Source organism: Camelus bactrianus, chromosome 10, assembly GCF_048773025.1.
Source record: "Camelus bactrianus isolate YW-2024 breed Bactrian camel chromosome 10, ASM4877302v1, whole genome shotgun sequence".
Lineage (NCBI taxonomy): Eukaryota > Metazoa > Chordata > Mammalia > Artiodactyla > Camelidae > Camelus > Camelus bactrianus.
The window spans coordinates 16,494,727-16,521,160 of NC_133548.1; the positions used below are offsets into that span (position 1 = coordinate 16,494,727).

General features: G+C 54.2%; 1 protein-coding gene across 2 annotated transcripts in view; it reads right to left on the minus strand.

Annotated features, from left to right (window-relative positions):
* The window catches only part of CD82 (CD82 molecule), a 50,484-nt gene that overhangs the window by 12,026 nt on the left and 12,024 nt on the right, over window positions 1-26,434 (minus strand). For both annotated transcript variants that reach the window (XM_010964645.3, XM_010964644.3), the window contains 4 exons: window positions 11,885-11,967; window positions 6,482-6,554; window positions 1,479-1,603; window positions 1,284-1,358 (listed from right to left, as the gene is read on the minus strand). In XM_010964645.3, the coding sequence (XP_010962947.2) occupies window positions 1,284-1,358; window positions 1,479-1,603; window positions 6,482-6,554; window positions 11,885-11,947 (336 nt within the window). In that variant the 5' untranslated portion in view covers window positions 11,948-11,967. The remainder of the gene's footprint in view (window positions 1-1,283; window positions 1,359-1,478; window positions 1,604-6,481; window positions 6,555-11,884; window positions 11,968-26,434) is intronic.

A 26,434-nucleotide genomic window follows, 5' to 3' on the forward strand; every position in this document is an offset into this window, starting at 1 on the left:
GTTGACCTGCAAGTGCTCAAATGCGGGAGCCCACCTGACTGGCAGCCCTGCCACCCCCACCGGTGGACAAGAACTGTAGCTCTGGCAAAAGGCAGGGCGCCGGGGGAACTCCGAGTGGCATCAGGGAGCCCGGGCTCTGGTCTGGCCTGGCCACTGACCGCTGTGCGCCCTCAGCCCTTGTCTGTAGGATGAGGGTACTCGCACCACCTTTCTACAGTGTGGTGAGGCTCAGGGAAAGAAGAAATACAAAGTGGCCAACACCGCACCCAGTACCTGGTGTGTGCCGAAGCTGTGTAGGAGACGGTGGGGGTTGTAAGGATGGAATAATGTGTGTAAACCTTCGAGAAAGTACCATGTGCATGTAGTAGGTGCTCCATAATGACAACTGACAGTCACAATTGACTGGCTCACCCAATAGCCACTGCCAGCTCCCTTCTCTCTTGTGCCTCTGTCTCTAGAGTCTGAAAGCTGGATACATACTTTCTCAGCCTCCCTTGAGGCCAGGAGTGCCCTTGTAACCCAGTCTGGGGGAGGCTTCTGGGGAGGGCTTGATTTTCTGATAAAAGGCATGGCCATGGCTGGCATTGCCTTACTTCCTTTCTTCTGGCCTCAGCAGCACAGATGTTGTGCCTGTGCTATGGCAGCCATCTTGTGGCCATGAGGTGAGTGGCATGATTTAGGAAGGCTGTCTTAATAAGGATGCTGAACAGACAGCCAGAACTAGGATCTCTGAGCTTCCAAACACGACTTCTGGTTAAGTCAATGACAAATGTCCTTAGAATTTCAGCCCCAGTACGTCTGATTTTCTGTTCCTCAGTGCTGAGTGTCCCCTCCTCTGACACAGGACAAATGTTTTCATTGACAGTCTCCTCCCTGGGCCTCATTTGTGGATGAGATGCCATAACTGTGCTAAGTGTTTTGCTCAGATAATCTCACTGAATCATCGCAACAATCCTGAAGATTAAATCTGCTAATGTCCTCAGTTTACAGAAGGCGAAACAGGCACAGAGAGGCATGCAGCTCGCCCATGGCCACTCAGCAAGAAGGTGGTGGGGTAGACCTGAGATTTGAGCAGCGACTGCGCCCACCCGTACTGTCCTCTCCTCTAACGCTCTGCCATGTGACCACAGGGAACTGGAGGCCTGGGAGGCTGCCTGGCACCTGTGGGCTTCTCTGCAATAACTGAGAGGTCTCTTGTCTACCTCTCACTCCCAGGCCAACCCTGGACCCCACTCTGAGCGGCTCATCCGCCCAGGTCGGGGTGAGGATGAGGGGGTGCTTACCTTGCCCATGTTGAAGTAGAAGAGGACCCCAGCAGTCACCTGGATGATGAGGATCAGGAGGAGGAAGACAAAGTACTGGGGACACAGAGCAGGCACAGAGTCAGCTGAGGCCCCCCGGCAAGTCCCCCTCACCTCGATTCCCCCACCCAGGCTGGGTGCAGCGGGCTGCAGGGCAGCGGCGGAGGCCCTACTCACCAGCCCCAGCAGGCAGCGAACCTCGTTGACAGCACCGATGCAGCCCAGGAAGCCCATGAGCATGGTGAAGGCCCCCACGCTGATGAAGATGTAGGCTCCCACCTTGAGCGAGGTGGAGGAGGTCTCTGCGGGGGCGGGGAGGGGCGGGGGGGGGGAGAAGAGCATTCGATTCAGCCTGGCTATCTCGCCCTTGTTAAGCACAAAAATAGGGGCAGAGCCCTAAGGTCCAGGACAGTTGCCAAGTCCCTGCCTTGGGGCTGGGGCGCTGGGGTCAGCCACCCAGCAAGGAATCTGCTCCCTCCCGGTTTGGAAGCTGCCTTCCCTAGATGTGCACCCCACCCCCATCTATCCTAACCCCCAGCCCTGCTTTAGTTTTTCTCCTTAGCTCTTGCCAGGATTGAAAAGACTCTACATTTTACTGACTTATCTTACTCATTGTCTGCTGCCCCCACGAGCACGTGAGCAGCATGAAAACAGGGACTCTGGTCCCTGCTGACCCCCCGCCTCCAGAACAGCGTCTGGCACAGCAAAGTGCTGTATGAATATCGGCTGAATTAACACACCACAGACTGGCAGGTTCTGCTGGGGCCACGGACGCTGAGGGCCTATCTTCCTCCTTGTCCGTAAACAATGAACTCCAGGCTCTTCTCCCACTCACGATGCCTCAGCGGCTTCACACATGCTGTCTCCACTCTGACAGAACTCTGCCCGGTAGGCACCAGCACGGCCATCTCACAGACGAGGAAACTGAGGCTCAGAGAGGCACACTAGCAAGGGCCAGAGCTGGGCTTTGGAAACAGGCAGACCCCTCAATGCCATGCTCTTTCCCCTGATGCACAGGGCATGTGAACTGATACAGGCATTACACGCATTCATTTGTTCAGCCGACGAAGATTTACTAGGTGCCCACTGTGTGCCAGGTGCTGTGCTGGTTGCTGGGGGTACAGAAGCCAGCCTGCCGAGGCCCCTGCATGAAGAAGCTACATTCAATGGGTTGCGGGTGGAGATCCGGTTGTGTGAAGGGCCACGAAGATATGGAAGCCGGCTAACGTCAAGAACACAGGCAGGAGTCGGGGGTGGGGGTGTTGAGGTGATTGGGGAAGGCAGGTCTGAGTAGGTGGACATTTTTGCTCAGATAAGAATGGAGTCAGCCAAGTGGAGATCTGAGGAACAGCATTCTAGGCAGTGGGAACTGCAGGTGCAAAGGCCTGAGGAAGGAGTAAGCTTGGTGTATTTGAAGAAAGGAAAGAAGGAGAGAAAGAATAGACTAGTGTGAATGAGAGAGGACTCTGACAGGCAATACACTTGAGACACAGAGAGACAGAGGGGCCTAATGGCCAGAGACCCTCTTCAGGGCCTCCAGTGGACAGAGCCCACCCAGAGGGCTGGAGGTCAGAAGTCTCATCAGGGCAGTTGATTAGCATTTCCCAGGATTCCCAAGATAACACATGGTAAGGCTCATGTCTGCCTCCAGCTCTTGGGTGTGGGGTGCATGGGGTATGCTCAACCCCGGGGCTGTGACCCACCAGGAGGGCCAGGGTGGATGTGCTCACTCCCCTGACAGCCCTGGCTCTCTGGAGAGGCTGGCAAGGCACTCTCAGGGAGGCAGCTGGGCAGGATATTACTAGAAAGCTGCAGAGCATCCTAGGAGCCTCAGTGGATCAGAAGAACCTCTTAGGGAGGCAGACCCCTGAGTCTATCATAGCCAGGCAGATTTTCCAGGAGACGATCTGGAACCTGCATTTTTAATGTGCTTCCCTGATGACTCAGATACAGCCAGGGCTGCCACAGTTGTTAAGCTAGGTGACCATGTCCCTGGGGAGCTGAGATCCCCACCTGAGACACAAAGTGGGCGTTAGCACCCTTAAGGAACAACGACAAGGCTGGAGCGTGGGTGGGCAGAAGGATGTGATCCAGCTCCATTTCCTGGGCACAGACAGAATGTTCTGGAGCTCAGGAAAAGCCCAGGCCAGCCCAGGCCAGCCCACCTCACTCTCAGGCACCCCCACCCAGCTCCTCACAGGAGCCCCCAGGAATGTGGGCAGAGCCCTGCGGGAGTGAGTGAGGTGACTTCCTCTTCATTCCAGGCCCTCACCACCCTGGTTCTCCGCCGTCCACGAGAGCAGGGGAAAGCTGTTTAATTTTACTTTTCCTAAACTTCCTGGGTTTGGGTTCCGCAAGTCCCCGCAGTGAGGACTCCCCCCAAAAAAAGCAACTGGCACTGCCTGGAATTCCACTGTGTGCCAGCCCTGAGAAAGGCCCTTTATCCAAATCATCCTGCTGAATTCCACAACAGCCTGATGACAGTAGGTCTACACCCTGATCTGTCCCTAAGGGCCTGGAGGCCCAGAGCAGCTAAGATGCCGCCAAGGTGCCGAAGGGGCAAGGCCTGGGGCTGAGACGCCGACTCGGGTCCTTCTCCTGGGGGGCCAGCCGAGTTGCAGGGTTTCTGTTTCTCAGAACACTTCACTGATACCAGTCCCTGTCCTTGTCCAGGGTCTCAGGCTGGCCCTGATATGAGCAGCTTGACTTAGAAAGGGGCAAGCTTGTAGCCTGGGGAGGCCAACACACTGTGCACCAACCAACATCTTCTTGGCCTTATTGGGCCTAGGACGTACCAACGAGGTGGGGAGAAAGTGGCCCAAACGGAAAGAGACCGAGGACCACGAGAAGTGAGAACTAGTCCCAGCTCTGCTGCTAATAGGCTCTGACCCCGGATCAGCCATTTTCTAGGCCTCTCTTTCTTTCTTTGTAAAAAGAAATTGATAATTCCTACTTCTTAAAGATGTTCTAAAGATTAAATAGTGCTATAAACTTATTTAACGATCACTTGTGTAAGGTGTACAATTTATTAGAAGCTGTTCTAAACGCTTTTCAGACATTAACTCATCTACTTTCTCATGACAGCCTTATGATGTTCAGCCTATCCTTATCTCCATTTTACAGATGAGGAGGCACAGAGAGGTGAAGTAACTTGCCCAGGATCATACAGCCAGTAGATAGCAGAGCCAGGACTGGAACTGTGGCTCCACGGTCTGTGTTCTTAACCATCATGCTTGCTTCTGCTTATTACGATGCAAATGCATGGTATGCCTCACAGGGTAGGGGCTCAGGAGACATGCCACCCGGTTCATGTCCCTGCTCCCCTACCCTCCAGCTGTGTGCCCTGAGACGAGTTACTTCCCCTCCCTTCAATTTCCTCCATTATAAAATGGAGTTGATGATGCCTGGCCCCACGGACTCACAGTGAGCATTCAGCTAGGTAAGAAAAGAGGCATGTCACGCAGGCCTGGCACATAGTAGTCCCTGGGTTCCTGGTTCTGAACCTCACTTGGTGTGTGACTCTTAGCAAATCTTTTCCCTCCATCTCTGAGCCCCAGTTTACCCACGGGTATAGTGACCCGGCTGGCAGACTGGTGTTTCTGAACGCTGGCTGCCTGGGGAACCCCCTGGGAAGCTTTTTAAAAATCTCAGTGCACCGGCCTCCACCCACACCAATGAAGTCAGGTCCCTTGGGGTGAGGCCCAGCGGTATTTATAAAAACACTCGGGTGCATCCAGGGGGCCTCTAAAGTCTGGCCAGCTCAAGATTCTCAATCCTGAACAGGGAGGAGGCGAGAGGAGCAGAGGGCAGAAATGCGGTGGGTGGGCTGGGCCTTGAGACTTTGCCCAGAGGCGCGGTGCCTGCTGGGTGTGGGCCACAGCCCAGGAAGCGGGAGCCCGGGCCAAGCAGAGCCAAGGAGGGTATGTCCCATGTAGGGAGGGTGGGCACCCAGCTGAGGTCAGAAACCGAAACCTTAGCCCCAGAATGGGGAGCAGTCTGCACCCTGACAGCCCCAGACCGCATCGGATGTGGCTGGAGGCTGGATCATCCTGGCTTCCCTGCACATCTGAGGGGAGCCCTAGCCCCTGGGGCCCCGGTGACAGGTGTAGCCCCTTCATCACTCATACTAGCCTGGTTCCGTTTCATTCAAATCAAGCAGCTGTCATGGGCCTGAGTCCAAACCCGCTGCTTTGGGCAGCTGCTGGGAGGGGAAGTGAGCCAAGGACGCGCTCACTGAGGGGAGTGGCATTACTGTGCTACTTGGGGCCCCCTGCTCTGCTCTGCCTCCCTCCCACCTCAAGACTTCCACGAGAGGCTAGTGCAGCGAGCCGGCAGGCTTCCTGGAGGAGACAGTGAGTAAACTGGAAAGGCTTTTATCATCCCGGCAGGAGAGCCGTGGGCTTCTTCCCTCCAGCTTCAACGGTGAGACAAGAGGCTTCCATGCTGCGGTTCCCTCCCCCACCCTGCCGCCCTCCACTATGTGCAGCATTTAGGAAGAACGTTCTGGGGGCTCAAGACCCACACCTATCACTCAGAGGCTTTGTGAACTTAAGCAAGGGACGTCACTTCTCTGAGCCTCATTTCTTCATTTGTAAGGCAGGAAGTTCCTACTGCACAGAGCTGTTGTGGGATTAAGACAATTTATCTATGCAAAATGCTTGGCCCCATGTCTGGCACATCAGGAGCACAAACAACAGAACAGACGCTGGGCCTGGTGCCTCCTCAACTGTGCACTGGCCTGACCTACCTGACCGGTGCCTGGCACATAGTAGGAGCTTCATGGATACCTGGTAATCTACCGTTCCTGGCCCTCTCTGAACTAGGGAGGGGAGGGACAGTTGGCCACGTTTTGCTGAGCAAGCAAATAGAGGAACCGAGGATATAAGAGGCTTTCTCAAGGTCAGGGCAGAGGGAAGGGGCCAGGATGGCGAACAAGACTCCCGCACCCCCCAGTGCTCTCCAGACAACAGCAGCTTTGTCTGGGGAGGGAGAGAAAATTCCTTCTGGAAACCCCTGCAGAGAGGCCCTTCGGGAGGTGGTCAGCAGCAGGACCTGGGCAAGGCCCTGAGGTCTGCTGGAAAAGGGACCAGAACTGGGGCTCAAGTTCTTGTGGGAGCAGCCCTGCCTGCTGGGCCCCACTCGAGAGGCGGCTGGGGCAGGGGGAGCAGAGGGGTCCTTACGCAGGACGGAGATGAAACTGCTCCTGTCAGCCAGGATCCACACCCCGAAGCCCAGGATCACAGCACCCAGGACCTAGAAGGAAAAGGGGCTGTTACTGGGGGGCTGGAGAGCAGGTGGGGTGAGAGGGCCCCAACCAGCTGCCCCTGCCACCCAGGCGTGGGGACACAGGGGAGCCACCTCCATCCTTGCCCAGCCCAGGGATGTCAGGATGGCCTCAGGCCCCAAACTCTAAGTCCTGGCCAACCCCAGCAATCCAGACAGCAGGGCCATAAGTGGGGAGTCCCTCCTGGCTCCTGTCTCCCCTACCCTAGGCCCATGTGTGGTCAAACTGAGCCTACAGGCTCTGGGGTGTAGCCTCCTGCCAGGGTCACCCTTCTACTATCTTCCTGCCCTTCCCCAACTTGGGGGCTGAAGCTTCCTAGAGAAGCCAGGCTCGGGGTGGGAAAACCCTCAGTGGACTTATCATCAAAGCCTAACCCATCCATCCTTCGTATCTTGGGTCCAAGGCCAGGAGAGGGGACCTTCCTGACCCCCAGGCAGACCAAGGGGCCCCTACTGCACAGCCTGTGCTGTCAGACCTCCTTTTTTAAAAAATATTTTTTAAAAGTTATTTATGCGTTTATTTTACAATATCATATTTTTTAAACTGAAGTGTAGTTGATGTACAATATTACATGTTCCAGGTATACAATAGAGTAATTCCCAATTTTTAAAGGTTAAGCTCCATGTATAGTTATTATAAAATATTGGCTACATTCTCCATGTTGTACAACACATACTTGTAGCTTATTTTATATATGATAGCATGTACCTCTTCATCCTCCACCTCTCTCTTGCCCCCCCGCTGCTTCCCTCTCCCCACTGGTAACCACTAGTTCCTTCTCTACATCTGTGAATCTGGTTCTTTTCTGTTATAGTCACTAGTTTGTTGTTTTGGTTTTTTTTTTTAGATTCCACATGTAAGTGATATCTTACAGTATTTGTCTTTCTCTGTGTCAGACTCTTCCTAAGAGCCTTTCACACTGGGTTTAACTCGGCCACGTGTCTCTCTGCCTAGACTGCAAGCTCCCCGAGGGCAGGGCTGGGTTGCATGCAGCACTGTGCACCTGGGCACTTACAGTCCCAGGTGCTGCGGACACAGGCAGTGAGCGAGATTATGAATCAAACTATGTAAATGCAAGACTGGAAAAGAAAACGAATGGGAAACGGCTGACATAGGGATTCCCTGCCTCCCTTCCCTCTACCAGGGCGGGCCCACAACCTGAGCCCACCTCCCAGGCGGAAATCTAGCCAAGAGCCACCATCCCATCAAGCCAGCTAAGGCTGAGGAGGGGCCTGCAGTCCAGGCAGAAGCACAGATTCCCCTGAGGGGACTGGGGTGTAGGGGCCTGCATCACCCCACAAGACTGGCCTTTCCCTGGGGCCTGGCTTAGACCCATCTGGGGACAAACCCACCTTCAGGGTCCCAGCCTGTCACTACCCACCTTTACTACCAGCCCAGGGTTCCCGCCTCAGCCATCATCCATCCCATAACCTCAGGTGCAAGGTCAGTAACTACTGATAAAGTCCTCAGCCTGGGGTGAGCCCCCCGGCCCCAGGGTCTTGCTCAGCCTGGCTCTGCAGTTATTAAAGACCAGAGCTGGGCCCCTGGGTAAGGTGAATGCGGCATTTGACTCAGGTGGAAAAATGAAGGGGACACGAAAAAACTCAGTAACCAAAATAAATCAAAGTTTACAACAATTATTTTTAAGAAACCCAAATTAATTGGGAAAAGAATCTATGATGAACAAAATATCAAAACTTTAAATAAAGACAGGCTTGGTATTACTGATTTTCCCTTCTGAAAAGGATCAGGGCCCCAGTGTGATGCCGTGTTGATCTCACTCGCCTTACCCTGGCCCTGCTTAGAGACAACAGCAGCCAAGGACCAGGAAGATGAAGGCACAGTGATCTCCCCACATTTGTCCCCCACTGTCTCCCAGAAACTCACCTGTCCTCACCTCTCTCCTTCTCAGATGGGCCCTGTTACTGTCCTCATTTTACAGATGGAGAAACTGAGGTCTTAACCTGGCCCAAGGTCACCCAATTCACCTGTCAGGGGCTCAAAGTCAAGTCTGACTATTTAATCAGGCCAGATGGTGACACATCAGCATCAGGGGTACCTGGGGTCCCTCCCTGGCCTGAGCCTAGAAAGCCAGTCCCTGGGGACAGGAAAGCTACTGAGACCCTGGGAAGGGGAAGGGTCCACCCGTAAGTGGGGGCACCTCAGACCACGCAGCCTGCTGGGAGAAAGGTGGGCCTTACAGGACCTACCAGTTTGGTTCCCAAAGACTCCTGAACCCCTGCCCACCCCAACCTCACACCTCACAAAACAGCTGGCCCACGGTCTGCTCCTGCCACCTCAGACCCACGTGGAGGAGCCCCTGTCTGCACACCTCCTGCACCAACAGGGCAGGACTGCAGGGAGAACCACACTCCTAAACAGAGAAGGGGAGGCAGGGCAGAAAATTCCCTCTGGGCAAATATAATCCCAAATAGAGCAAAATCCCAGACTGGCCAGCTGAGGGGCTCAGCTGGCCTCCAGGAACCCAGGGAGGAAAGTCCCTGGTGCTGCCTGTTTGGCTCTGTGATCTGATGACACAGCCTGGCAGCCAGGTGTGGCTGCACCAGCTGTCAGGCCATGGGACAGCCAGGAACGAGGCCAGGTCACGGGGCCAGCCAGAATGGGGGAGGCACCATGACACCCCCTTTCTCTGTGAACTGGACCAGGGCTGTGGTGCACATCCCATATTAACACTCCTCCCCAGACCCACGAGAATCTCCTGACAGGGCTCAGCCAGGAGCCAGGAGCCTCATAGCCAGCATCCTGCCCCAAGAACGGCCTCAGGGTTTCTTGGGATCTGACAACAGCTGATGGAGCAATTTTCCCGGGGAGTTTGGGGTCAGGAGGGAGTGGAGGCAAGGATGTACACGTGTACCCGCCTGCATGTGTGAGCACACACAGCAGCCCAGTGGCTCTGCCAAACCACAAGTCCAATCACGTAACTGCTTCCCTGTGCATGAAACAAAGACCGAGTCCTTCCTGGAAGGCCTGCACAGCCCATGCCCCGGGGAGGCGCGCTCTACCCCTCTCCCCCTAGGCTGGACTTCTGCTCTGCTGCCCGGACCCCGCTCTCCCAGCCGCACACACAACTCCAGGGAGTGCTTGCTGACTGCCCTGACAAAGCCAAGTGTCTTATTATCTGCTCTCTTAGGGACCATGCCCTTCATTCCAGCACCTAACACAGCTGCAATTTTATCTTCCTTTTGAGTCCCGGATCAAAGCCCACCACTCCCCAGAACGTCAGCCCCACCACGAGTGCGGAAGCCGTGGCCCTTCTGCCAGTGACTGTCTACCTGGCATCCAGGACGGGGTCTGAATACACAGAGATTTCAAATCCACGTTTGGTAAATGAGTGATGAGTGGACGAGTGAATGAACAAACACACACAGTCTCCTCTAACTCTCTCCTTCCCCTCTCACTCTCCTGTGATAAAAGCTCCCCCTCTCCCCAAGTACAGCAGCCCCCCATTCTGATGAGCTACCCTGGCCCCTGGACACAGGGAGTGAACACTTCCTCCTACCAGCCCCCTGGAGCGGCTGGGAGGAGGCCAAGCAAGACTGGCCCCCGGCGCTCTGGCCGGAGGGAAGCTCTTCCAGGCTCCGGCTCTATAGGGCAGCCTGGGAGCAGGACAGGAAGGAACACCTTGGCCAAAACCATCAACCTCACTCCCTTTCTCTACCAAGTCTCTACCCCATCCCACCCACTGCATGAGCGAAGAGGGGGTGTCTGTGCCCCTGAACCCCAAGTCCCACCACCTCCTAGGCTGTAGCCCAGACTCCTCCTTCCAGTTCCTAGAGCCCAGGGGATAAAACCATGGGGCTCCCACATCCCCCACCCCATCCTGACCAGCTGGCCTTTTTTAAAAGCTGGGCCCCAGCCTGGGGAGCCAAGTGCCTGCCAGGGAAGGCTTGGCTCTGCTATGTGGGCAGCCGCTTTCCAGAGGCCTCGCCCAGCCAGGAGGGACCTGAACTCCAAGCAGGGAAACCCAGGTGCCCAGGCCCGGCTGCCATCAGTGGAGGCCCAGAGCAGCAGCGGGGGCCTCAGCATGGTCCTTGAGGAGGGAGCTGGGGCTGGAGCCAGGGTGGCCAAACAGCAGGGCAGGGCTGTCCCTGTACATGTGTGCCTGCACGTGTGTGCACATGAATGTGCCAGAAACACACTTGGAAGTATCTGTGTGTTGGATTAAAGTTACGAGAATGAGTCTTTATTTCCAAACTCTATAATCCTATGTAACTTGTAATGTAAAACCATTTCTTTCCCATAAGCAATACATGTCTCCTGTAGAAAATTTCGAAACTGCAGAGAAGCAAAAAGAATAAAACCCAAATTCCCAGGAATCCCAATATTAACATTCGAAGGTATTTTCTTCTCCTCTCAAAAATATTCATGTATGTGTACATTTTAAAAATGGAATCATAAGAAATATCCTATTATAAAATATGATTTTTTAGTAGTATAGGGTGACCCAATACCATGAGAGGCCAAGGCCCCCAGCACCAATCTGGGGCTTTGAGAATCTCTCCCACCACCTCCACCCTCACCCCCATCACACACATAAACGCACTCACACTCTCACAGATGCACACTCATGCATAATCACATACACACTCACACATCACCATCATCATCATCCTGGCAACTCCAAGGCAGGAGGAGTTCGTCTGTGCCACACCAGAGAGGAAAATTGAGGCCTCAGGAAAACCAGCTCCAGATGTGCACAGAGCTGACATCTGGGTGGCCCTGTGGCTCGTGACCTGCGGAGACCTGCCAGGGTGGGTCTGGGGAAGGGCGACTGTGTCCTCACCCTGGCCCAGAGCCCAGCCTCCTCTTGCCTACCCTTGGGAGCTCAGGGACATCCCTACAATGTGGGTGGGGGTGTGGTGGGGGTAGTTGAGACCTAGAGCTGTACAGGCAAGTCTTTAGAGTGGGTAGAGGAGGGTGGGGGGTCAGGACAGGACGAGAAAGATTCCAGAGGCTCCCCACAACAACTCCCTGCTGGCCAGCTGGGGGACGCCTGGGGCTGTCCTCTCCCCATGCCCACCTCCAGCCCTGACAGCCCGGTGGCCTCAGCGCTCCAGGAGGCGGGGACCCTGGGCGAGGAGTCCAGTGTACCGCCGCCAAGCCACTGGGAACCCTGGGATCTCCCCACCGCCACCACCTGGTTCCATTTTGAACAGTGCATCCTCAGCACCACCAGCCACACCCACCACCATCCCTAGGCCTGGAGGGTCTCAGGCTGGGATGGCCTGGGGAAGAGAGTCTCTGCTGGAGGTAGCTGGGTGGCCAAGGTCATACTTACAAAGAAGAGCAAGTTGAAGAGGAAGAGAAAGTATTTGGTGACTTTGATACAGGCTGACCCCATCCTGCCGGTCGTGGAGCTCCCTGGAGAGAAGACAGAAGGCAGGTAGGTCAGTGCAAGGTGGGACCTGGCCGGGGTCGGGGAAGAGAGGGAACCGATGCTGATGGGCACCCTAGATCTGCTGGCCCCACATCATCCCAGGTCACCCTCCCAACAACCTCATGAGGTAGGCACCAACGTCAGGTCCTGTTTTAGAGACCCTGAGGCCCAGAGATGTTAGATTACTGACCCAAAGTCATACAGTGGGGTGTGGGCTGCACTTAGGGTCTGGGCCAGCCACTCCACTAGGGCAGGGCCTGGAGAGAAATAATGTAGACCCTCAGCCTCCCTGAGGCCAGACAACCCAGGAATGACCATGGCCAGCCCTCAGACCTCGTGAGACCACGGAAGCCAGAGTAGGCAGCTGGGGCCGAGACAGCTGGCCTGGGACAGCTGCATGGGCAGAGCTGGGCTCAGGGGAGGGGGAAGCAGGCACCAGACCCCGTCAGGTTCCCACTGCCCTGTGGAGGTTGGGGGATGGTGGGAGGGAGAAGCAGGCCACAGAGCAGGGGGAGCAGAGGGCCTGAGGCAGGGCTTCACCCTTCTTCCTCTTGCAAGGGTGAAAGGCAGTCCTAAGTCTCATGACCCACCTCTGTCCATACAGAGGTCCCCCACAACAACTTCTCTGGGCAGAAAAACAGTCTCCTAACATCTTGGCCAAGTGGGAGCTCAGCTTCAACTTTCTACACCTCCAGTGACCGGGGGAGAGGGGTTAAGGGGGAGATTTGGGCACAAAGTGAAGCAAAACTGTCCAAAGAAGGAAAAGATTGTCTGGGTAGTAGTGAGCGCCCTGTCACAAGTGGCATGGAAGCAAAGTCTAAATAAAGACTTATGGGGAATTCAAGAGCTACGTGGGGAGATTAGACTGAACGCTTTTCCAGGCTACCAGGGTCCAAAGCCTGGGTCAGAGAAATATGGGGACAGCAGTGACTCAGAGCTAGGGAAGTCCAGCCTCGGCAACTCCACCTGGGGCTCCCCCAGACCCAGAGGGGGAGAACACAAAGGCTCCCCCGTGTCAGGAGAACCGAGATCTGAGATCCCCAACCCAGGCCTGGCCCCAGTAAGGCCTGCTGGGGACGGTCCACATGAAGGAGAGCTATTGTTTCCTCTCTCCCCTCCCAGCCCAGCGCCTGACAACCACAGAACAAAACAGCAGGAGAGGAAAGATTCTCTCACCAAGGGTAGCATGTTTTTCTTTCCTTCCACTGGCTTGCTTGAGTCTCCCCTGAGTAAGAGGGGCTGCCTCAGGCTCAGTCCCAAGCAGCCTATAGATAAGTCATCACTTCACCAGAAGAACGCCATCACTACGTGTGAGTGGAGCGGCAGGAGCGGTGGTGCTGACCGCATTCTTGTGAAATTGGAGAAGTGTGGAACCAGTCCTTTGGCAACGGATGCTGGCCTGCACTGTTGCACAGTTCTAGAGAATCCGGGAAGGGAGTTTCTCCACTTTCCGGCTCCCACAACCTCTGCTCTGGCTGGGTCTCCAGGGCCACCTGGCAGCGTTGGGGGTGTTCCAAAGGGACAGTTTTTAGACAAGAGTGGAAAGCTGGCCTCCTCATGAACAGCAACTACTCTGGGTGGCCATTGGCATCTGTCCTTCCCTTTAAACCTCACGACCTGCCCAGAAGGTGAGGGGGTCCTCCTGTCCCAGGGAGCAGGATGGGTTGGGCTCAGAAAGGGGAAGTCACTTGCCCAAGTTACACAGCTCACTAAGCAGTGGTAGCTCCACTGCCCAAGATCCTTCCACTGTGAGTGCTACCTTCTGAGGAGTGGCCATGACTGCGATAAGGGGTCTCTGGGGATGGTGGGGATTCCGTCGTCCAAGTAGGTGGTGAGCACCAAGGTCACTGCTCGTTCAAAGGAGCTCTGGTTTGGCTGCTGGGCTGGTATCCCCAATATTCCCCAGACAACCTCTTGTCACTCACACAGATTGTACTAGGAGCTGGGCAAAGCCTTTCAGCATCTTATGAACAAACTCAGGCCCAGAGGGGTGAAGGAGCTTGACCAAAGTCACGGGTACATGGACCAGCAAGGACAGAACCCAGGCTGCCTGGCTCCTTAGGTCACCCCATCCTCTCTGGGAGGCAGCTGGGTGGGTTCAGGTGCTGAAATAGCCCATGACTGGCGGGTAGGTTGGCCAATAGGGGCAGGCCCAAAGACTACCTGGGAATGACCCGACGGAGGAGAAGGGGCTGAGAATCAGAGCTCAGAGTGGGCGGCTCCAGGGCCTGTTGGCCAAGATCCAGGATCCAATTTCCTTCTGCCTGACAAGTGTAGACATTTCCCTCTCGCAGCGACAGGGAGCAGGAGATGAACACATTCTCCACACTCGGCAGAAGATGGGCAGTTCCCTGGAGGGCAGGGCGTCAGCTAAGGCTGGGGACATGCCTAGGTGGCCCTGTGATGGAAGGGCATCAACTTCAGGAAGCCCACAACCACCATCAAGCCCCAAGGAGACCCCCAAATTGCATTCAGAGGGCCTAGGGTTATACCAGCTCTGCTCGCCCACGCTGAGAGGTCTGATCCTCAGTTTCTTCATCAACACAATAAGAATAAGGGTTGGCATAGGGCAGGAATTGGCCAGCTAGGGCCTGTGGACCAAATCCAACCCACCACCAATATTGTGTACAGCTTGCCAGCTAAGAACAGATTTTACATTTTTTAATAGTTGGGAAAAAAATAAAAAGAAGAATATTTTGTAACACATGAAATTCAAATAAATAAATAAAGTTGAATTGGCACCAGCCACGCCCACGGTTTATGTACTGTCCACCGCGGCTACCACAGGCCATGGCAGAGCAGGGCAGCTGTGACAGAGACCGCTGGCCCACAAAGCCAAAAACATTTACTACCTGGCCCTGGATGGAGAAAGTTTGCCGGTCCCTGGTGCCAGGGACCAGATGGTGTACACACAAGTGTCTGTAAGAAGCAGCAAGATTAGAGCTGTCCTTAGCTTGGGATCTCAAGGGAGAGTGAGCTGAGTGGCAAGAACTGAACAGAAGGAACTGAATAGTCAGGAAGGAAAAGATACAGACAAGGGTTCAGTTCCTAGCTCTGCCAATGCAGGGCCACAGAGAAAAGACTTCGGGGCCTCACTTCCCGACTGAACCCCGTGTTATAAAGAAAAGTGAGGTCGGCGCCTGGCATGGTCAGGCTTGATGAGCTGGAGCTGGGTAAGCCTCTGTACGAGCACTTGCGGAAGAAGCGAGGGGTGAGTGTTTCATTTGCAGATGAAATTAAACGGAGTGTCTCCCAGTGTTATGCTTTCCTGTCTACACTTTCTGTAAACACTAGAAGGTCTGCCCATGCTCTCCTTAGAGGAGGTCTTGACAGCCACAAAACAAGGTTATGAGATGCAAGCACATCTTCTTTGGAAAATTCTGGAATAATCACCCACAGCTGTGTGAGCAGTAGGAAGGAGGTACTGATTTTATGTTACACTTTATAACTGGTAGACTGACCATTTATGTCTAAGCAACTACAATTTAAATTGACCAAATATATAATTTTATGCCAAATCAGTTTGTACAATGAAATTGTTATGCTACTAATATTTTACTAACTCCTGCTCATCCTTCAATACTCACCTCAAACATCTACCTCCCCCAGGGAACCTCCTACTCCAGTCATCCTTGTCACCACAGCGAGTGCCACACCCTCCCCCGCCAACACACATGCTGGTTCGGGGCACTCCTCTGCTTCTTTCCAATCGCACTGGATACAGGAGCAGCTCCCACCACAGGCTCTGGCATCAGACTGCCTGGGTTTGAGTGTTGTTCTATCACCTCTTAGCTGTGTGACCTTGGACAGGAGACTTAACCTCTCTGACCCTCATCTTACTCATTTGTGAGAAGACAAAAATAAAACTTATTTGGCAGATTTGCCCAGAGATTAAATTAAATAATATGGGTTAATGCCTGGCACAAGGTAGGCTTTCAACAAATTAAGGTTACTATTATAACATGTAATGCTGTACAGTAATTTTTCACTCATTTGTCCGTCTCCCTCTGTGGACTGCAATACCTTGAAATGAAAGATTGTGTAGTATTTATGAGATCAAAGTAGACTCCCAACAAATTTTGCCGAATGAAAGACTGGATGGATGGAGGGAGGGAAAATGGAAAGAAGGATGGAGGGATAGATGCATGAATGGATGGATAGGTGAATGGATGGATGGAAGGATGGAGGGAGGGATGGATGAGCAGATGGACATAGGGATAGATGGGCGATGGAAGGACGGATGGAGGGAAGGAGGGATGAATGGACAGATGGATGGATGGATGAGTAGATAAAGGGATGGAGGGATGGATGGAGAGGTGAAGGGGAGGGGGAGGAACTTCCACCTAGAATGCCAGGACTTTCAGATGCTCAGCCATTTGAAGGAAGTCTGAGATCCACTGTCCCTGAGTCAGCGGAGACTCATTTTCAGGCCTCTTCTGTCCTTCCCCAAAGTGTGGGGTATGGAATGTGTAGGGTAAGCACTCAGAAGCAACCAACTGCCAAGACTCCCTCACTTTCCCCAGAGCCCTGGAGCTTAGGAGTAGGACTGGGGAGGAGCTCGTGTCTTCAAGAGAACCCCATCTCTATGATGGGTCCCTGTGAGTTCACACCTGTGGAGTAGGAGGTTTGATTCATCCCTCACCTGAGGATGGGGGAGGAGCCCTCAAGTCTGACCCTAGAACCTGGAAGTCCCCTGATAGCCTTGGGGAAGCAAGCAGTGCAGCGGTGCGGCACCTCTAGACCCAGAATCAGAAGTTCAGGCTTAGCACCTGCTCTACTTAGCACCTAGGACCAGTGACTGCCCCCCTCCCCCGGGCCTGCCTCCTCAAAAGTCGAATGAAAGGCTGAGACCAAGTGCAGTGTTTGCCAGAGTAGTTCTTCCAAATACAAGTCCTAGAACACATGCCATTAAGAACAAGTCTTTACTATCACTGGGTCTGTGGCGCGTCAGTTCTCCCCAAGACTCACTGTACATTAGGCTATTAGTGCTTCCAAGACACCCGCAGTAAACACTGCTGACTTAAAAGCATTTTTCACTCAACAGCCTTAACACCATATGGAATACATCTTAGGAAATGCTAAGCCAAACGCTCCTGAAGGTCCCCTGGGAGCCGGGTCTCTGGGACTTAGAGCTGCAGGATTCAGAGGAGGGAGGAGATGGATGGTCCTTCGACCACCAGCTGGCTCAGACCCAACACCCAAAAGCCACGCTCGGGGCTCTTCCTCATTCTCCTCATCCCACAGCCCAAATGTATCTCCTCCTATCCACCACCTCTCCCAGCCCCATGCCTCACCTCCCACCTGGACCCATGCAACTCCCTGGCTGGTCATGGGTTCCACTCCTGCCTTTCTCAACCCATTATCCACACTGCAGGCAGGGCTTTTTGAAAAATGTAAACTAGATCTTGTCACTCCCCTGCCCGCAACCCTCCAATGGTGATGGAGCCAACATGCTTGCTATAAAATCCAGGCTCTTATGTGGCTGGCATGGCCCTGCCCATTTTGCCTGGCTTCCCCTGGGTCTTCAGCACCTCCATCTTCCCCATCACACATTCATTCCTAAGGCCACAAAGGCCGCTCTTTCCAGTTGTTCCATATACCAGACCCTTGCCCACCTGAGTGCCTTTGTCCTTGCTGTTCTTCTGCCAGGAGCTTTTCCCCCAAAGCCCCCAGCTGGCTCCTTCCCTCCCCGTAGGCAGGCTGTTATTCCTTCCAGATGCCCTCCCTGAATACCCGATCTACACAGCAGACCTCCACTCCAGCTGTGCACTAGAATCACAACATGCCAATGCGCAGGCCCCTGTCCCTGCCCTGATCAAGTCATCAGACCCTTACAGGGGCAGGGAGGGCTCCCCTGGTGACTCTAGAGAGCAGCAGCTTCAACATCTGGGCCTGTACACGGCCCTGCTCACTGCAGTCATCTTATTGGTCCCCTAGTGCGTCCAGAGCCCAATTAGAATATGGTTCCTCATGGGACGGGCTGTGTCTGTCTCATTCGCCCTGTACACCAGAGCCTAGAACTGTGCCTAGCACATAGTAAGCAGTCACTGTGTATCTACAGGAAGAAGGAAAGGAAAGGGGGAGGGTCTGAGGAGGTCAGGAAATGTTTCTTAGAGGAGACAAGACAAACTGCTTTGATCTCGCAATGGGAGGTTTCTGGTCCTTAGAAATACCATTGTTGGCTTGTGTGGATGGGGTTGCTTCCTCTAAGAGTAGATTTTAATCCCCTTTGGGTCGGAAAAGGCTGATGGAAGCTGTAAGCCCTCTCCCTAGAAAGATGTACGCAGATGGGCAGGCACATGTTTTCATTCGGTTTCAGGGGGTCACTAACCCTGGAAAGCCAGGAGGTCCTTACTTTCCCCATCTCCCGATTGCTTTAGAGCAGTGGCCCCCAGTCTTGGCAGTACGTTGGAATTAGCCCAGGAGCTCGAAAGCTTGTAGGAAGGACCACATCTGTTGGCCTCAACAGCCATACTGAAGGAACGCCCTTGCTGGTGCCTGCCCTGAGATTCTGATTTAATTGGTTTGGGGTGCAGCCTCAGCATCAGGGTTTTTTTTAAGTTTTCCAGGGACTTCTTCTTTTTAAAAATAATTTGAAAGCTTTATTTCTCCCCACAATTAGCAAATGGATTTCATATTAGTTCAACCAGAAGTTTTCTTCCTATAGTTGCTGTAAGCTTTCCAGGGAATTCTAATGAGTTGAGACCCCAGCAGGGCCTGGTCCCTCAGGTCTGAGTGGGATGCAGGCAGGTCTGGGGCCCCTGGTACAGCAGGTCCTGGCTGGGGAGTATCTCATATGAACCTCCCTGTACTTCTGCTCCACCCTCCACTTCCTGGAGGCACATTCCTGGGGTCATTGACCCTAGAGCAATATCCGCCGTGCAGAAGAAGACTTTTGAGATCCTTGCATTTCTCAGAGGGGTCAGAGAGAGCACGAGCCCACAGATGATGCAGCAAGATCGGGGCTGAGCACACAGTGGAGGACTTGGAGATTCCTGGTCCAGAGCTCTTCTCTTTCCATCTGCTGCTCTGCCCCAGCTCACCAGGCCTTCTGCATAGAGATTTAAGGGGAACTGGACTCAGAGGCACACAGCAGCCCTTGGTTCCCACCTATCAGCCACATAACCTGGGGAAATGCTGCAGAGCTGCCTCCCACCTACCCCACACGGGTGTGAAGGTGACTGTAATCCACTCTGGCTCCCACTCTCCCTGCCCGAAGATGCCTCATCTGCTACATCTTATCAGCTGTGTATGGCCTTGGGCAATTACCTCAGCCCTGTGCCCCAGCTTTCCCACCTGCAAAATGGACTTAATAATGGGTTATGGTGAGGCTGACATGAGTCAGTATTTATAAAGTGCCTGGCACCTAGTAAGTGTCAAATAAAAGTCACCAATTACGATAATGATGATTATCATCCAGAGGTTGTTGATTTCCTGACCAACAGTCTGAAGCCCTGTAGGGCACTTGCCTCTAGATATGTGCCTGGTCTGGAGGCCTCTGCTGCTCTCAGGCAAGGGGGACGGGGTGAAGCAGGGCGGGGCTGGGCCACCTAAGGAAGAAGGGCCTCTGCCCTCCACAGGGGCAGGGCCTCTGTCTCCAAGCCTCTCGGCTGTGCCTCAGGGGCCTGCCTGAGGCCTGGCCGTCCAGCCAGTTTGGTGAGTTGGACAACTAATCCCGTGGGAGCTCAGTCAGTCTGCTTGGACAGAAAATAGAATGAGAGCCTGGCCGGGCTGTTGTGCTCTGCAAGGCCGCCCGTCAGGAGGCGCTCCACCTGGCGTGGCCACCCGGCTCTGGACTTTGTCCTGACTGCCCATGAAGAGAGGCTGGTCACAGACGGTTGTGTTTGTTTTCACGTGTGACAGGTGATGTGCTTCCTGAAACCCGTACTGACTCCAGGGGCTGGCTTTTTGACCTCCCTACTATCTTATTTTTCCATCTCTGGTCTTACCTTTCCTCTTGTTAAAACAGAAAAATAAAAATAAAAAGCTGTTACCCTGGGCAACCGGAAGAAATCTGGAGGCTACAAAACATGATTAGAATCTCACATTTCCTTTAAGACTTAGATTTGAATCCCAGCTCTGCAGTGTGACCTTGAGCAAGGGAGTTACTAAACCTCTCAGCCCAGAGTCTCATCTGTACCGCAGGGATACTGGCAGGATGCTCTGTCTCACAGGGTTGTTGGAGGGCTGTGATAAGGCATGTAAAGATTTTGGGGGCACTGTAAGTTTCTTACAACATAAGTGAGCAAACCCCACCACCAGCACCATCATGGGCTGGAAGAAACATGTTAGGATCAGACCTTCTCAGGAATCCCAGGATTTTAGCACACAAGGCCTCCTATTTGTCTTACAGAAGCTGAACTGGAGGAGCCATAAACAGCTCCTGTCACAAGATCCCATGAGCAGTGCAGTGACAAAACTTTTTGGTTTGTATCATGCCATCCCCACTGTCTCTCATTTAATCTCTATAACAATGCTGCCTCCGCCACCGAGATATTATTATCCCCATTTAACAGATGAAGAAACTGAGACTCAGGTTCAGTGACTTGCCTAAGGCCATGTCAGGTCTGACTTGAGCCCAGAGCTCCTTTTGCTTCACCTGCTGCCAAGTCAATGAGGTAGATGGTAGAGCCCAGCCACCCCACCCTTCCGCACCTCTGCATGCCTGCCTGACTCCCTATCCTGCCCTAGCTCTGAGAACTGACTCTTGGCTTCCTGTCAGGAAGGAAAAGATCAGCCCTACCAATCCTGGCCAGGGTGTTCCTTCAGTATGGCTGATGAGGCCAACAGATGTGGTCCTTCCTACAAGGCTTTGCTCTGAAACCCAAGCAGTGAGACGAGAGGGCCTTCAGCATAAAGAAGGGGCCACTCTGATGGAGGGTGCTGCATGGAAAAGAGCAGACACTACAAACCTTCCAGCCTCCCCACCTGGCCCAGTGCAGCCAAAGACTCAAGTTGAGGCTGAGCCATAGCCTTGGACCTCTCCCTCTCCATGGCTTCTTTTCCTGATTGTTTTTTGCAGGCTGCTTGGGCCCCATGCAAGCCCTACTCTCTCCCCACACTAGGTTCTAAGCCTCATGCATTCAGATTCACATTACTAGAAAGGCTTTTGACATCACCGACTTCAGTTCCCATTTCTCAGATGAAGAGACTGAGACCCAGAAAGGACCATGAATCCCTACCCTTCTGGGAAGTATGTGTGTGTCCAGTGTACACAGAGCAGGGAGGGAATTGGTTAGAGCCATCAGTGCTTCCCAACATGTTTCACATCATGATACATGTAGAGAAGTACACATATTTGTCCAGCAGTCTGGGGTGGACAGACAGGACTGTGCCTGGTCTGAGGTGACCCACCTAGGGCTCTGTTCCCAAGGACTAAGGTGATAACCAATCAACTCAACACATCTGTAACTCATTTGCGGACATCAGTTGGGAAGCCCTGAATTAGAGGGATATTTAGGACTATATGAGAGGCTGCCCAGGAGCCCCAGAGTCTAGGGACCCTAACAATAGGACCCAGATTACCAGGTGGGCTCTAAGGAGTCAGTTACCTTCTGAGGACCCCTCCCCAGCCCCATGGTGAGAGGAAAAATAATGAACCAGGTCATAATGTGGACTTTGAATTGAGAGAGACCTCAATTCCAATCCCATTTCACAGAACTGTGTGATCTCTGGCAAGCTGCCTACCCCCCTGAGCCTCAGTGTCCTTATCTGTGAAATGGGGATATCAAGCCTTGTCCAGGAAGGTGGCAGAATCAGCCTGTCAAAACTTAGGGAGCAAGCATGACAGGCAGGAGTCTCTGGGAGGAGGTCTTGTTAGGAAAAGAGTTCCCTCCTTACATGGCAAGAGGGTATGCATAGATTGTCCCTTGAGATGTGGGACACAAACTGCCCCAGGAAGGTTACTGTCACCCACGAACTTAAAACATGTCAGGCAGAGGGAGGCCTGATGAAATGAATGTTTATAAAAGCGTCCCCATATGAGCGATGTTTCGCTAATCTTATCTCATTTAATCCCTACCACCCTGCCAGGTGGAGAACGTGGCTCCATCATCCTCCTTTTATAAGGAGGGTTTCTGGGGCTCAGGAAGGGGGTGGTCACACAGAGGACAGTGGTCCAGCTGTACTCTGTGCTCCAGACCACAAAGCATTCTCACGTGGGGTCATGAAAGCCCAGCATCAAAGCGCATGGAATTGGAGCAACCAGGAGCAGGGCCAGGTGTCTGCAGACACAACGAACACATGGGCACTTCGGAACTCTTACCCTACACCAGCCAGCTGTGACAGTGGTGGATGCAGAGGGCCAGGCTGAAGGGGACGTGAGTGAACCCAGGCCTAACCCTCAGAGGCAACCTCAAAGGGGGCAGCACGCTTCTCCCCAGAATGGCTCATGGGTCAGAAGGCCTGAAGGGCTGCCTTCCCAGGGGCTCCCAGTGGCCATCTCTGTTTCATTTCCATCCTGAGCCCATGCAGTTCATTAAACCCCCACTCTGATGGGCCCCGAGCTAGACACAGAAAATGAGGGGAATGAAACCCATCCCCGCCCTCAGGAAGTCCTCAGTCTGAAGGAGAACAGACATATATAAAAATGAGCGGTTACACACCAGGGTCATCACAAAGCCGCACAGTGATCCCACCCAGCCTCCTGCGCTCCCTCTGCGGGACAGGATGGGCTCTTTAGAACGTAGCCTCCAGTATTCAATAATAACAGAAGCTAACATTTTTGCAGTTACTATCTGCCAGACTTTGTGCTAAGTGCTTCACACGGCTCAGTTTATCCTTGCAATGACTTTATGAGGTAAGCACTGTTTTTAACCCCATTTTACAGTTGAAGAAACTGAGACTCAGGGTGGTGGAGGGACTTGCCCAAGGTTACACAGATCGTAGACCTGGGAATTGAACCCCAACAGCCTGACCCGGAGCCTCTGTGTGTTACTGTCATGCTGCACTGCCTGCAGGACCGAAGTTACAAATAATAGGTAACTAAATAAACTCGCCAAGGCCCAACTGACATTAATTGGGTTTCACAGCCCAGCCTCCAAACCCAACCAATTGAAGACACTCTGGAGAGTCACTAGGCACCAGGGATCAGCTCACACACCCATCTCAGGGCCTGGCCACCTAGGGGCAGGCATCTAACAAAGGGTTAACCTCTCGGTCAGGGCTGTGGTTCCTAAGGGATGAAGGCTGGGTGCTGAGTGTGGGGAGGCTGGGCACTGGGTGTGGGCCCTTGGCAGGGCGATTAGGGAGAAGTAGGGGGACTCTAATCAGGGACCTCACATGGCAGCAGTCATAGCACACCCTCCTCAGGCACTGGGCCCAGGAAGGAAGACGTGGAGCAGACGAGATGCCACCTCCTCCAAGCAGCCTTCCCAGAGCATTCTCCTGCACAGATGCTCACAGAGCACCAGCTGGCAGCCCTAAATATTTCCGGATGAGTAGTTACGGTGGGTGTGGGACTCATGTGGGTTCAAACCCTGGCTCTGACCACCCCTCACTGCCACTTAGCTTTTCTGAGCCTCAGTTACCTCATTTGTAAAATGTGCTAATCCTTCCTACATCCAGGCTGTAGCACTCAGCACCTTCTCAGGCCTAAGAGCTATTTTGGCTTTAAGGATATTTGACGGAAGAGAGACAGAGACAGAAAGGGAGGCGAGTGAGACACAGTAAAGGCCACGTGCTGCACGCACAGGTACCGGGATGCCCTCTCTCATGGGTCCTGGGGGAAAACACAGAGGAGATGGGGGAAGGGAAGAGGGCAGGGGCAGGTCTCTAACGCCAGGAATTTGGAGGTGGAGGGTTGGGGTGGAAGGGGGTCTTCCACCTGAGACCCTGCTAGAGGCCACTCAGCCCAGGGGTAGAAAAGAGCAGGGCAGGGCCTCTAGGGCTCCCCCTCCCCGCCATCCTTCAGTCCCTCCTCCTTACCTGTCCCTTCCCTTCTGTATATGTCCCTCTCTCTGTCAGAGGACTCCTCTGAGCCTTCCCCTCTGCCGGTCTCCCCCTGTTTCTGAGACCAGCACTCAAGTCTCTCCCTCTCCCCACGTCCCGAGGGCCTCTAAGCATCCAGAGTGTCCAAGGCACTCAACCTGGACAAGGCCCTGGGCACATTGTTCCAGGAGGAGCAGTCCAGGGGGACCCGTTTCTATAGTCAACTGCAGGGATCCAGGCCCTCCGAGGCTGTGAAGAAGGGCTGTACCTCCCACAGGGCAGGCAGAGCCCAAGCCCCCAGTTCTCAGAAAAGGGGGGAGGTGGCCATTTAAGCCTGGCCTGGCAACCCAGACACCTGGAAGCTGGGGCAGGAAATTGGGCAACAGGAGCTCAGCACAGCCTGTCTGGGCTCCCGGTTCAGGGCTCCCGGGCCTCTTGGGTCCTCTGGGCTGGCTGAGGAGTGGGGCCTGGGTAGACTGGACTCAGCCAGGGTGGTCTCGGGCATCAGCACCTGCTAGACCCTCCAGAGATGCTCTGGCTTCAGAAGTGCTTGGAGGGTGGGCAGAGGGAGACTGGTGGGGGAGGGAGTATTGGTCGGGAGGGAGGTGAAAAGAGAGGCAGGGAAGAGCAGGGAGGGGAGAGAGAGAGGCAGAGGCAGAGATAGGGAAAGACAGAGAATGGCAAGGAGAGAAGGACAGATCACAGGTGGTGGGAACCCCCCCTGCAGCCAGGGCTCCAATCCACAGAGCCTCTCTGGTCTCCATGGGAAGCCCCCAGGGAAGCCTAAGGCAAAACCCAACCAGGAGCGCAGGCCTGGCTGGCCCAGGCAGGACCTCACCCTGGGTTCCAGCCCAGCTCTGCCTCCCAGATTACTGCACATGCCCACCCTCACCCTCTACTGTAGCCAAGAGCCTTGCCTCTCCTTATGGCCTCCTGGATGGACCAGCTGCCCTCTAGGTCTTACACACACTGCCCTCCCCCAACCAGCCATCAACCATGGCCCATCCCCTCCCCAGCCCATTCTTCTCAGCCGTGGCCTCCCTCAGATTCTGGGAGTGCCAGGTGGTGCCTGGACAGAACCCCCCCAACACACACACATATCTCGTGGGGATTCCTGAGCAGGCTGGGTCTTTATCACCAGAAAGGGTGCTGAAGCCATTCACAGGCCCCAAGGGAGCTGAGGAGGGAGAGGGACTTGACCACAGCCAACATCACCTAAGCCAGAATGAGCACCCAGGTCCCAGATGGCCCCATGGAATCCCCCCAGCTACAGCCCTCAGGGCCCTGGGGAGGAAAGGCAAAAGCCCAGCCAGTTCCACACTATCTCACTCCTCCTCTGCAAACTTCAGCTTCCTTGTCTCTGCAGTGGGGATGCTCCCTCTGCCAGCCCCTAAAGTGGGATCCTGCCACCCCAATCCTGGAGACAGAGGACTCCGCCGCCTCACCTCTCAACCTACGTCCCGCCCCCAATTCCAGGAGCACACCTGTCAAATTTTAGCCAAGAATTTGAGCACCCACTGAGAGTTAGGGTAACGGGGATGAATAGAGAGGTTATGAGTCCCCACTGCGGACCTTGAAAAGTCTTTTTCACTCTGGGATAACAACAGTCCATTCCTACCTACAGGGAAGTGTGAGCTTTGAGGACTGAAAATGCTCGAGCACAATAAAGGGAAATATGGTGATTATTATCATCGTGAGAAGGTTCCGGGCCACATGGAGTTGGGAGGAGCGGGGTGTACAGACAGACAGAAAGGGAAAGGAAAAGTGCTTGGGGCTACTGGAAGGGGTCTGTGCCCCCAGTGAGCCTCAGGGGCCAGGCCTGGGGTTCCAGTTCTCAGCACAGGGACCTCTGGTAACACCACCTCGATCTCTATCAGGCAGGACTTCGGGCCTGGGCTGGCTCCCCCGGCTGCACAGGAAGAAAGGAGCCCAGAGAGATGGTGACACAGCACACCAGGCCCAGAGGCAAAAGCACACCAGCCTGCTGAGCCTCCCAATGTCGGAGGGAAAGGGGACTGTTTGCGTTGCAGTAGGAAAGCAGGTATGTAAATGGACTGAGTGTGACTGGACTCAACAGGACAGGGCCCTCAGCATTTCGCCTAGATCCCCACCCTCTACTCCTTCAGCTCTCCCAGGAAGCTCCGTGTGATCCTGAGCACGTGGGCCATATGCGTACGCCCCTTCCACAGATCGCGAAACTGAGGCTCAGGGAGATACCGAGCCAGGGTCACAAAGTGGAACTGGCAGAGGCTGTCTGGAGCTGATTCTGTCCCTCTGCCCAATCATCCTCCTGTTATCTGCCCAGAACACCCCCTCGCTAGAGCAGATAGAGTTCAGGCCTTAGACCGAGGCTTAAGCAGACACCCATCCCTGCTTGAGGGGTTGGGTGGGTGGAGGGGGAATGAAATCCAAGCTGATTGCAGGCAAGGGGAGGAATGGGCACTTCCTGAGTGCCTCGAACCCACCAGCCATCAGCGGTAGGTGTTTTGCACGCTGCTCCTCACACAAGCTTCACGGTGGTTA